Raw genomic sequence first — 13,587 nt, 5'->3', positions numbered from 1 at the left:
TAGTAATAAGCGTAGGTGGTAGCACTCGGTGTTATTTGGATGTAGGTACCTATCGTATAGACCGAGAAAAACGGCAAAAAAACACGTTTGTTTTATGGAAGCCACCTTAAATATTTATTGTTATAGCGGCAAAAGGATCTGTAAAAATTTCAACTTTATAACTATCACGGTTCATGAGCCTGGTGACGGACAGTCAGATAGACAGATAGGCAGACGGACGGACAGCGGAGTCTTAGTAATACTGTCCCGTTTTTGCCCTTTGCGTACAGAACCCTAAAAAAATTGAGATGGGCACTCCATACCATATATGTAACCAAATGTCAAAAAAATCTATTTAACCCCCTATTTTTATAGCTCAAAAAAAGAGTTTCCCCATACACTTTGTACCCCTATTTAGCTTCTGCCTGCGATCCCTCCGCGTGGGCCTCGTTTAAATATTGCAGCACCATACAAACTTCCACACCCCCCATTTCATCCCCTTCGGGGATGATTTCCGGGATAAAAACTATCCTATGTCCTTCCCCGGCACTCAAACTATCTCTATACCAAATTTCATCTAAATCAGTTGATACAAACTTTGCACCCCTTTTTAACCCTTTTAGGGGTGAATTTTTTCAAAACGCTGAATGTTCTTTATTTTGTATTGTAATAAGGAGTCCATACGCAAAGTTTCAAGTCTCTTATTTATAATTTTACTCCATCCCCATACAAACTTTGCAACCCTTTTTAACCCCTTTAGGGGTGAATTTTTTCAAAATGCTGAAATTCATTTTCTTGTATTGTAATAAGGAGTCCATACGCAAAGTTTCAAGTCTATAACTTAAAAATTTTACTCCATCCCCATACACACTTTCAACCACCATTTCACCCCTTTAAGGGAGGAATTTTCAAAAATACCTTCTTAGTGGATACTTGCGTTATAATAATAATAATTCTTTATTGCAGGCATAAAATCCCATACACAATATTGAGTCGTACAAATAAAATAGTATACAAATTCAATACAAATAAAATAGTATACAATACAATTACAAATTTATTTTCATTAATTATTTATCTCAGTCAGATAAAAGCAAAAGTTATGTTAACTACCTGTTGTGAAAAAAATCAGCTTTCTAGGTTCAACGGTTTGGGCTGGGCGTTGATTTAAGTGAGTGAATCAGTCAGTCAGGACTTTTACGTTTATATATATAGATAAAAAATGTTATTAATAAATAAGTGTTAAATAATAATCTAACTATTTAAATATTAAAAGGTATAAGTGGTCGAGACACACCTTTTTTTTTCTTAACATCTTTCTACTCGACTTCTAATCCGGTCTATGTATGTTAGGTTGTTTTTGCAGTTTTCCGCGGCTCTCCTCCAGATAGTTGATACGGCTTAACACCCAGAAATAACACGTTTAAAAGCCTCTGTATCTAAACACCTAGTTTAGACCTTTCATTATCAACATTATTTTGTGTAACTCAGTTATTATTATTGTTACCGCGACTTCTTTTAAATTGAATTCGTATCGCAATCCCTCGGGAACTCTAAAACATGTCGTAATTTTATTATAGTTTAGTGTATTTTATTTTGCATTGTTATCGTTTGTATGCTAAAAAACAACCAGCCCAGGCTAAGTGACAAAAAAGCTACTTAAGGTATAAACTATAAATAAAATTGGAGTGACTGTTTGTAATATGTAAATAACCGTATTTTACAACATGTATATGAATATATATACGGTAACATACACCAAAATAACATTTTTTATAAATTTTTGTCTGTCTGTTTGTTCCGGATAATATCTGAAATGGCTGGATCGATTTTGACGGGACTTTTATTGGCAGGTAGCTGATGTAATAAGGGGTAATTTAGGCTACTATTATTTTAGAAAAAAAAATATATGTTGCAATGTCCGAGAAACGGTCTAACTCTAAAATTAGTTCAGGTTCGGGTCAGCTAATAAGAAATTAAATCCATCGTCATACATAGCCTGTAACTTGAGCAATCCCATCATACCATCTTGACGTGTACAGTCTGGTTTTAATGGAACTTTCTTCCACGTACAACAAAGCTGTGGAATGAGCTTCCTTGTGCGGTGTTTCTTTTCGTGTACCTTCAAATAAAAGCGCGTACACCTTCCTTGTTGCAAGAGCATGTGGGCGGCGGTGATCACTTAACGTCAGGTGACCCGTACGCTGTTACACTGTCCAATATTGCTGTTTTCAGTAAAACCCCTTTCACGTAATATTTCGCAGACAGCAGTATGTCCATGTTTTGATTCTTTTAGTCTGTCGCTTCTCTCTTGATGGTCATACCACCTCAGCTGCGGAAGGGTTAACTCCCGCCTTAGCTGGAGAGGAATACAACAATACGGCGCGGGATGCAGAGTTCCTGTTTGAGTTTGTAATCGTGAAAATTAAAGTTTGTGTCTAAAAAATGTAAAAACACACAAACAAAACCCTTCAGCACTTTTATCCTCCTCTTGCAAACAAAAATTACTATTCCAATTATCATCACAATTGGTCAAGCCTTTCTTGAGTATGATACTTAGTAGTACCTAGATTATTAATATTGAGGCACGGAACTGTTATTGTGTACAAAGCCTTACACTATTATTGAATTTATTCAGGAATTGTGGGATTTACACACCACCACTGATCAGGTATCAGGTATTACAAGGATAAAAACTACTGATATTTTCAGTAGAAAAATATGTGAATGAATGAAAAACAAAATACTATAAATACGTTTAATTAATAATTAGCGAATCACTGTTAATTATACAAATTAATAATTGTTAGTCCTTGTACAAGGCAATTTAACAATTAAACATTCTATACTAATCTACTATCTAATAATCACAGAGCACAAAAACATCTGGTCAATGTCCTTGGGGGCAATCCATAAACTACGTCACACGAATTTCATGATTTTGTGAGAGACCCACGTACTAGAATGATTTCACAATTATACATTAATAAACGTATGAAATTGTTTAAACAGCAGTCTTCCAAAATAATTATTGTTATCTCCATTTAAATGGCATGAAAAATAACAGAACAAAAAAATAATATCAAGTATATTTGCAAGTTCAGTAGGTATGTAGTTTAAATTTAGTGTTGTAATACTTAGATATGAAATATTATATTTTGAAAAAATGTGATGCCACAAGATTTTGGACAAACGTCCACCCATCCCCCTTAACGTGTGACGTAATTTATGGATGGCCCCTTAATACCTCGCAATAAGATCCAGTTAAAGCGAGACGCAACAATACGCGTGATAGAGAAGACATTAGAAATAGTTCACTGACCGATATTGACTGTGCTGCGCGGCAAAATCATCCTGCATACGTAATAAGCCTTGGTTGAGCATTATTGTGATTCAATTGTAAAGGAATGTTATTAATAAAAAATGAATGGGCGATTATTAATATACAACTAGAAAGCTTCTTATATATAGATTTACCTGTTCAGAAAAATTAATACTTAAAATTTATCTTAAAAACAAAAAATCATAAGTTGGGAACATCATTATGTGTGTTCTTGCAAGGATTTGTCAAAAATATTAAAACGGAATAAAATAGCACTAATTTTCATTAATAATTTAAACTTGTCAAAATTCTCGACATTTTAAAAAAATCTTATAAAAAGCGGCTCATAAACACCGGCGATACAAAACGGCCAACTAAACAATAATACTCAGTGCATACTAAAAACTAATTTTGGTGCGACTAAAAATAATTACGTAAATACTGAGCGACACAAAATATCCCAAGTAACTTCAATAATAAAATTATTATACAAAAGTTAAATGCATTAAGATCTATAGTAATATTTGTGTGAATATCTTATACTGGTAATAATAATTACCTACTAATAGGGATTTGACAAACTATTGCAAACCAAATGACACTCACTATAAAGGTTATTATTTCACCGGGACATCACGGTGGCGCAACCACCTTGTACGCGTTATGACTGGTATCTGTATGGTGTCTAGTATAATTGAGGTTTAATTTATATGACGTAAGAATGTAATATTCAAAGATAGTGTAAGCTATATAGTATATATATAGACGCGTATTTATTAGCGGATATCGTTAATATCAGAATATACTGACGGGTGTGACACTAACAGTACTCAAGGATATAATTGACTACTTGGTAAGCTTAACCGAAAGTCAAGTAATTAATTACTTAACACATGGTCGCACGGATTACAAACTAATCGATTGGAAAGTATGAAGCGGGGAAGCGGACATACGGACCTGTCGGTGCTTGCGCTTAACTACTACTCGCATATAAGTGTGGTGATTATCCACGTTTTATTTCAAGTGCCAAATTTTATTATATTATTATTACGACGATGAGGGAGTATTTAGTCTTCTCCTTAAATATTGTTAGTGTCTTACCCGTTATACTAAAACTAAAACGTATGTTTGCTGCCCGCAAAGTACAATTATTACTGTTAGGGCTACATTTCACTGGGACACCAAGGTGGCGCAACCAGTCGCCGCTACCAACAAAATATATACAGCTTTATAGAGAGTTGAGAGAACCAATCTGGTGGCGCGACCAGCTCGGACGGGTGCAAATAAAGTTACTGGTCGCGCCACCACTAATTATTTAGAGGTGTATGATGTCACACTCACTCGGCCGCCACTGAAGCTACCACCTCATTACATGCAATACATGTGCACTGTGGGCTTATTTTTGAAATGAGTTTGTTAATAATTTCGATACAGAAAGATTTATTACCGAAATTCATATAAGAGCATAGATTTAGAATTGTTCCTCGTTAGATAATTCCGATTGAGATCTAAACATGAAACGCTAAGGCTATATAAGAATAAACCCACCACTGTTTCTATTTTCTCTTAAACTTTTCTCTTTTCCTATTTACCTACAGCATTGGTGCTATCTCTTCGAGATAAATTTTGATACTGTCTCAGTGTGGTGTCGTGACTCTGGTGTCTAGTTTGGTAGCTTACGGACACCACAGTGGCGCGACTGGTTGCGCCGCTATGGTGTCCCAGTGAAATGTAGCACTAAGGGTACGAGGCGGGTTAAGCCCTCATACGAGCCACAAAACCTCCTTCCGAGATCTAATCAGCCTTCCGTGGCCTCCTCTTCCTTGCCTCAGGTTTGTCACACTTCCCTCCCTCACCAGCCCCATCATCCTTTTTCTCTTCATCTGATGTCTAAACATAAAGTAATATTAATTTAATTGCACTTTAAACTTATTCTAGAGCACCTTAGAAAATCAAGTGTTAAAGTACTATTTATTAGCACGGTTAGGCACATTATTAGGTACGGTGTGCAAAACAAGCATCACTAGGATATTATTATTATTAAATAAACAACGATTTATTAAACCACTATTATAATTGATGTAAAGGTGTTGTGTTGTGATGCTCATTATTATTATAATGATGAAAAATCATAAATGCATCTGGGTTAAGTACAAAAAGTATTTATTTTTCTGTCAGTAACTAACAACTACTTACTTTCCCTCCATGTGGTATAATATATAACCATGGGAATGGCTTGTACACTGAGCGGCACTTTCATTCGTATTTTCTTTTCCGGGGCTATGAATTTAAGATCAATGTAGCCCGGGATGTACGACAGCTTTTATTCCATTCACCAGCTAAAAAATATGAATACTTACATCGCTTGGAGAATTCTTCTCGGCATCACTGTTGTGGATGTTCTCTTCATCATCTATTATGTCATCATTTATCAGCTCCTGTGAACAAATATCAAGTATTTTATATCATCCCATATACAAAATCTGTATTACTGATGCTGTGATACTTATGTAGCATATTATCCACGCATCTGAACAGACCAGACCTATACACCTGAGAACACTGGCTTAGATAAAATAGCAATGCAATGAAATTTATTCATTAGATAGCCTGGGGCGCATATTAATAAATTTTGGAAGTAATTTATGCTTTATTCAGTGAAATTGAATGGATTTTGTGAAAAGTTTAATGTTTATATACTGTGCATTGTTAAAATTGTATTTTTGTTTGATTATTGTATGGGTAATAGAAAAAAAGTTTTAAAAATAAATTGAAATTAATAATTTAATTGTTTTTAACCATTATAAAATTTAATTTTAATACTAAAAGTTTTCACTTCTCTCGGCATCTCTGCAACTGCAATTTTTCTTATTACTATTATTATAATATCTGGAATCACCTGTAGGAAATACTCACATTGAATATACTCGTATCATCAGACTTCTTCTCATCATAGTTTCTATTCCGTTTCTCAACCTCGTCGCTCGTTACCAGCACTCTCTCGAAGCGACGTGGTGGGTAGAACAGGTCTATCACACACACGAGAAGCTGAAAATATATTATAAAGTAACACGAGATACTCTTTCAGACTCTTAGGCTGACAAGAATAGAGCGTCCTCAGACTGTACTCAAGTAAAATTTTTTTAAATTTAATTTATAGTCATTTGACAGCTGAGATTATGTTGAGCTAATGCTGCATTTAGTGCTCGACCGACGGTCAGCGCTGACGTCCTTTGAGAGTAGTATCTTACCTTATTACAGTAGGCAACAATTTGCTATGACCTAAAGACTTATTCTTATATAAAACCCCGACATTAGCGTCGACTGGTGAGATGTATTTCAAATTTCATAACGGCAAGAAATGAAAAGTGAGGTCCTTCCAAATATTGTATTAAACATTTTGGAAAAACTACGCGCGTAGTTTTTTTTTTTTAATAATATTGACACACCATTACACAAATTATCTTGCTCCAAACTAGGCACATTATGGGTAAACGACAACGATATATTTAATACAATAAACTTACTAGAACATATATAAATACATATAAACATCCATGGCTCGGAAACAAACATTCATAATCATCATATAAATGATTGCACCTACCGGGATTAGAACCCGGGACCTCTAGGAAGGGTTACTAACACCTGGGCTATATGGGTATATAATTAATTAAACGTCTTACGGCTGTTCCCAAAATTCAGTCTATCTCTTACTTGAGATAAAAATCGTAACTATCGTAGGTCAGTAGGCAGGATCACTAACCACTGGGCTATAGGGGTCGTCAAACAGTTGCGTTACGTTGCGCTGACGAGAATCGTCGCTCGAGCTCGTCGGTCCGCTGACTGGTCAGTAGGACCGCACGCGCGTATGTAACATCGTAAAGAAAAATTCGTGTTCGAATATATTGTATGAATTTCTCCATCAACTTGACGCACCATAATAATTGGGCAAACATGATATCTTCTCCGTCTTTTATTCCGTAATCGTTTTGCGAAAATAGTACTCACATATTAAAGAGGTTTAATATGGATTCATTTTTCTTCGTAATTGTACACGCGCTATCAAGTTTGCTGTCAGCTGAGCACTTAACGCAACATGGACGGACGTCAGAACTGACGTCGATCGAGCACACGGTTTATACATATACATTATAGCTTCATCTTACCAGTCCGAGCAGTGCTCCAACGAATATGGTGGCAACAGCGAATATCAGGTAGGAGCCCCAAGTTGGCAGGCCATACGTCTCCATGAGCATAGTGTGTACACTCTGCAATTATAAATATTATATTCAAATAGCACATTAATAGTACATTATGGTACAAGTGTGCCAGAATCGTTGCAGCCGGTTTTGAGTCTATTTATGGAGTATACACAGATATGTTTTTGATGCGAAACTTCTTTATCGACGCATGAGAGAAATTCTATAGCAAATCGTCACGATTTTCGGTTACGCGCCATGTTGTTTTTTTTTTATCAAAGTCAGTATAGTACTGTAAAGAATAATATATTAGTTTGAAAGTGATAAAAGACTTATTTGTATGAATGTCTATAAATAATAAAATGTCTTTAATTTAATACGGATTTCTTTTTTATACGATTTATATTAGCTTCACCTGTATGCTAGTATCCGACTTCTTTGGGCGCGATTTTGACCCACTTTAAACGGCTAGATTTCGTTCAAACTTTGTAGATATATCGAGGACCGATGACATTAGACTAATTTGATAAAATTTTACTAAAAAATGAAAAATAAATAATAGTTAAAAAAAACTAAAAAGCACGATTTATATAAAATTCAACTAAAAAATAGAAAATAAATTTAAATTGAAAATAGTGTAAAAAATATATATTTTATAGTAAAAAAAAAAGCGTGGGGTGTAGAAGAATTATTATTCTAATAATATCTTAAAAATCACCCCACGCTTTTTTTTACAATAAAATATATTTTTTTATTCTATTTTCAATTTAAATTTATTTTCTATTTTTTAGTTGAATTTTATATAAAGCGTGCTTTTTAGTTTTTTTTTAAACTATTATTTTCTTAACGGTTATCTACCCAATTTCTGTGAAGTTGTAAATAGTAGATAAAATTATATATCATAAATAAGTTTCACTTCTTACCTGTTTTACTCTGTTATTACAGGTACTAGCTGACCCGACAGACGTTGTTCTGTACATAATATTTTGTTTTATGAAAATAAGTGACGATACGAGTAGGACGTTCAGCTGATGGTAATTGATACGCCCTGCCTATTACAATCCAGTGCCGCTCAGACTTATTGAAAATACCCGTCACCTTGAGACATAAGATGTTACGTCTCATTTGCTCAGTAATTACTAATTACTCTAGCTACGGCGCCCTTTAGACCGAATCACAGTAATGCTTACACATTACTGCTTCACGGCAGAAATAGGCGCCGTTGTAGTACCCATAATCTAGCCGGCATCCTGTGAAAAGGAGCCTCCCACTGGTAGAACAAACACATTATAAATAAAAGACTGTATTTGTCAATAATATTTCATAACATCAAGAATTATTTCGTAAAATATCTCTCCTCTAAAAGCTTCCTGTTGTTATAATGAAATTGTTTCACCGCAGAACTGTCAAATAATCCGTCAATAAATTCTGTCATATAAAATATGTGCATACAAAACATTGGAATTAAAAATTAGTATGGGTCTCACTCAAATCGAAATAAAAACTCTCAAGTTGGACTAAACTGCACTCCACGAAGTAATACATTTATTAGTTTAGGAGTTCACTAGAAACAAACATCAAGACACTGGATTTATGATTTATATATTATATAAAAATTTACCCTTAAACCCTGGCTGAGTTTGAAGAAATGTGCCACCACACCCATCTGGAGCGAGTCTGGCGCCTTCCATGATGGAACTGGTTCCGCCTGCTTCCATTTGGCATTCTCTACGTAATCGAGCATCGAAATCGCGTCCCTTGGACCCTTGTATTGGCGAAATATTCCGTCTTTGACGCTGTATATTACAATATTCATATTAACAGTAATTCTATATAACAGTTAAAATTAACCGTTCTTTACTTTTTCAATATATAGTAACAATGATTATACATATAAACATCTATTAATGCGAATTAAAAGGCATAAAAGGCACAAATTTTTCTTAAATTGATTCCCTTCGATTAATTACTTTTGATGGCACTTCGAACAGGACAACTACAAAGAAAACTGCTCAAACAAATGGCGCTCTGAGAGAGAAGAAGCAGTGCAAGAAACTCTCTGCCAGCAATATATTTTTGCGACTTTTTTAATAAAATACAAAATTTTCTAGCTGATATGATGATGATGATAGTTAAGTGTAATGGCTTTTTAGCCATAGACAAACGCTGCACAATTAATTCCACTGTTACTCAACACCAACTATAAAACACTTACTGGAATATAGTAGGTAGAGCTGTGACAACAAATCGGCCGCTGAGCCCTGGAGATTTAGTGACGTCAACAGCTGCAAGTCTCATAGCCAGCTTCTTGCCATAGGCTCGGTTGGAGAGCTCTTTCCATGCTGGATACAGGGCATTGCATGCTGGACACCAAGGTGCATAACTGTAAAAAAATAACATCAAATATTACTATTTCTGCCGTGAAGCAGTTATGTGTAAGTACTATTGTATTTCGGACTGATGGGCGGCATAGTTAGTGAAATGGGTTGGACTTAGTATCCCGTAGTACGATTTAGGAGGTAAAAATATTATAGTTGATAGAGCTTTAGTCCACGATTATAGTGCTACTACTTTTCTTACAAGGTAATGCACAGTTTTCAAGGAAATAACGAAAAAAAATTCTACCCTCAAAACAGGTAAAACATGTACAAGTAAAAATAGAGAGGACTCCGTGTCACTTTACATAACAGTGAAGGCGTTTACAAATTAGGGAGGGGAAGAGGAACTTTCAAAATATCATAATTTCATGGGAGTAGTATCAGGGGTGAGGACTGAGGAGCACCCTCCTCTGCCTACCCCTCGTGCTACAGGACACTATGTTTTAACCTTTGAATTTTCCAAGAATCCAGAGCAGCACTGCATTGTAATGGGCAGGGCGTAAAAATTACAATCACCTAAATGTCCTGCTCATCTGTTCCCCCCTTATGGAGTGTAGCATAAACATGCATATAAATTTGAAAGGATCAAACCTTGGTGAAAGAGCCAACGGCAAATGTGTCGCAAAATGTAATTCTACATTTTGCGCCACTGACACATCTATAAGTTCAGCTTCTCTTGGTGACTGTTCAAATTCATATATGTTTATCACTTATTGAAAGCCTGATTAAGAACCCATTTAAAAAAGCTCAGACTTGAGAAAAATTGGTAAGAAACTCAATGGGCTTTCAAATTGCAATACATAATATTTAATTCATTTAATTGCTTGATAAATAACCCATTACCAAGTTGTGGTACCAATAATTATATGTCATTTATGTCATGGTGCCTCTTTGTAACTAAAGCATATTATATGTTACCTAACAAAAGACTTGAAAACTTAAGCAAGGCATAACATATATTATACTAGCTGCCCAGACAGACGTTGTTCTGTAGATAATAAAAAAATACTGTTTTATAGGAATTTGTCAATAATATTTCAAAACATCAAGAATTATTTCGTAAAAAATCCTCCCAAATGTTGTCATAATAAAATTGTTTCACAGCGGAACTGTCAAACCATGTGTCAGTAAATTCTCTCATAGAAAATATGTCCACACAAAACAAATATTGATAATAAAAATAATTATGGGTCCGATAAATCCGTCCGAAATAATCGAAATAAAAACTATCCTATCTCTCAAGTTGGACCAAAATGCACTCCATGAAGTAATCCCCATTAAAATCCATTCATTAGTTTAGGAGTCAATCATGGACAAACAATGTGTCACATAATTTATATATATTAAGATATACTATATAATTATATACATTCTTGATCCCACTATTATAATTATTATAATACAAACTTGCAAAATATCCAAGAATTCCATAGAAAGGAGCATAGTAGGGCTAAATTTAAAAGAAAAAGTCTGTAGAAAGATTAGAGAGTACATGAATGTTGCGACCACTAGATTTGTATACTTCAGTTATTTTCACAGCATTATGACATACGGTATTTTACTGTGGGGTCATGCTGCTGACATTGGTATAGTGTTTGCTCTGCAAAAGAGAGCTGTTCATGCTATATATCAGCTTGGTTATAGACAGTCTCTTGAAGAAAAATTTAAAGAAATAAATATTGCCAGTACATTTATGAAAATTTAATATATGTTCACAAAAATCGTCACCTTTTTGCTCTTAATAGTGATTTTCATTATTATAACACTAGAAATAAGGGATTGCTTGTAACTAATTCTAGTAGGCTTCATAAGATACATTATAGCTTTAAGGGTAAATGTATACACTTTTAAAATAATCCTATTACTCCACAGCTGAATATCTAAGTGATTGCACAGCCTGGGACTATATTATGATTATTTTATAGCGATATAAATGACTACAATATTGTATATTTTTATTGAAAAGAGCGCAAAAAATGAATGCTGGGGAGTTTCTTGAGCCGCCGAGTTTTTCATGGCATATCTACACAACTTATGATTGTAATACATATGGACATACTATAAGGAAAGAGGATAAACATATTATTATTATAAAATGTTGAAGGATTTGTTAATTTTTAACCGACTTCAAAAAGGAGGTTCTCAATTCAATCAGTATTTTTATTATGTATGTAAACCGATTACTCTCGACATTTATAATATGATTTTCGTGATTCTTCTTTATTTTGATGCGAAATGTTTGCCATTTGGTCCCATAAAAATTTTACATAGTTTGGCCATCATATTAAAATAAAGCATATCTAGTACTGAATGTTGTTTATAACCATTGTAATAATATCATAGTGTGATTAATAAGGTTATTTATGCGTTCGTTTTGAACAAGATGCAAAAACCTTGCGGTAGGCGTCGTGTTTGTAGCTATGCAAGCAACCCACGATGCATGATATCACCTTACAGAACTACCAAATAAAGATTTACATATTATGACTAATAAGGATACTATTTCGCGAAAAGATATAAAGAATAGAATGGAATACATTCTAAATTAATAATAATGATTATAGAGTAATCAATAAATGCTTCGATACGGTTCAATAAATGGACAAATGGAGACCTCTGGCCTTGTGCGAGTTTATTGAACTCTAGGAATGTCACTGCTAAATACACAAGTTCAAAGTTAAAATAACTCATATAGAAGTAATGAAAATAATTGGACAGGAACATATTAATATCTTTAAGTAATAATTATAAAGTATTTATGAACAATGATGAATTTTTAGCACAAAAATTTGACACGTTTTAAAAATTCGGCAATGCGCCGGTGATATATTTGACTTACAATTCCACCATCCATTCGCCTTCTAGGATCTGTGTCCAGTTGTCTTCATTTAGTTCAACATCTGCACTAGTAGGATTTGTACAAATACATAAAAGTAATGTAGAAATTAGGCAAAAATTTACCACCGAAGAAATCCTTGCAAGCCGCGCCATGTCTGAATTTCTAATAATTTTTGACATACCTAGTTAATAGTTTAGTTACCTATCAATATCAAATACGTTGACACTTGACAGCTTATTGATAGTTATGAAGTACTGTCATTTGTGACGTTTTAGAAAGAGAGAATTGTATCACAGCTCAATTGAATATTTTTGAAATGTACAAAATTGTAGAAAACTAAATTGGAACTCAAGTTAATTACGGTATTTAAAACTAAGTTGCATGAATTTTTACTATCTTTAATTTATACGATATTACAATTATTTATGATACTGTTATGATTATGAATCTGTTAACTGTTAAGAGTTGATTGACATCAAAAGTAGATGGCAGTGTAGCACACTGAACATTTTCAAGCAAGAGTATGTATATCTGAGACATGTACATAGATGTCACTAAGTGCACTTTGCTGTCAAAGGTTTTTATGGAATGAGAATGTCACCACTTCTGTACATACTGGTACCAACGATATCCGTATCCCTAAAATGAAAGTACTAATATCACTCTCGCCGATGACATTGTTGACTGCTCTCTATGTGTAATCGTAATAGAATTCAGTTCTCTCCAAGCTCCAACCGTCAGTCAATGAGCTTAGTTCAGGAAATGAAATATTGACTATTACTGCTATAATATGGAGTTCAAACCAGAGAAAAGCTCCGCAGTCCGTTTCGATCATAAGCGCAGACGTCTCTGCCATGATCGTCGGTC

The 13,587-nt window shown here is 34.3% G+C and overlaps 1 protein-coding gene across 1 annotated transcript; it reads right to left on the bottom strand.

Annotated features, from left to right (window-relative positions):
- Nucleotides 1-2,723: 2,723 nt before the first annotated feature.
- Nucleotides 2,724-12,906, bottom strand: LOC126976417 (thioredoxin-related transmembrane protein 1-like). The gene is made up of 7 exons (XM_050824743.1): nt 12,721-12,906; nt 9,719-9,886; nt 9,125-9,299; nt 7,471-7,572; nt 6,218-6,349; nt 5,662-5,739; nt 2,724-5,191 (listed from the first exon to the last, which is right to left on the bottom strand). The coding sequence occupies exons 1-7, from the start codon at nt 12,897-12,899 to the stop codon at nt 5,096-5,098; spliced, it is 930 nt and encodes a 309-aa protein (XP_050680700.1). The 5' UTR covers nt 12,900-12,906; the 3' UTR covers nt 2,724-5,095.
- Between the last annotated feature and the right edge of the window lie 681 nt (nt 12,907-13,587).

Source organism: Leptidea sinapis, chromosome 2 (genome assembly GCF_905404315.1).
Source record: "Leptidea sinapis chromosome 2, ilLepSina1.1, whole genome shotgun sequence".
NCBI lineage: Eukaryota > Metazoa > Arthropoda > Insecta > Lepidoptera > Pieridae > Leptidea > Leptidea sinapis.
The sequence above is the reverse complement of the archived record's forward strand: the minus strand, read 5'-3'. Positions and strand labels throughout refer to the sequence as shown.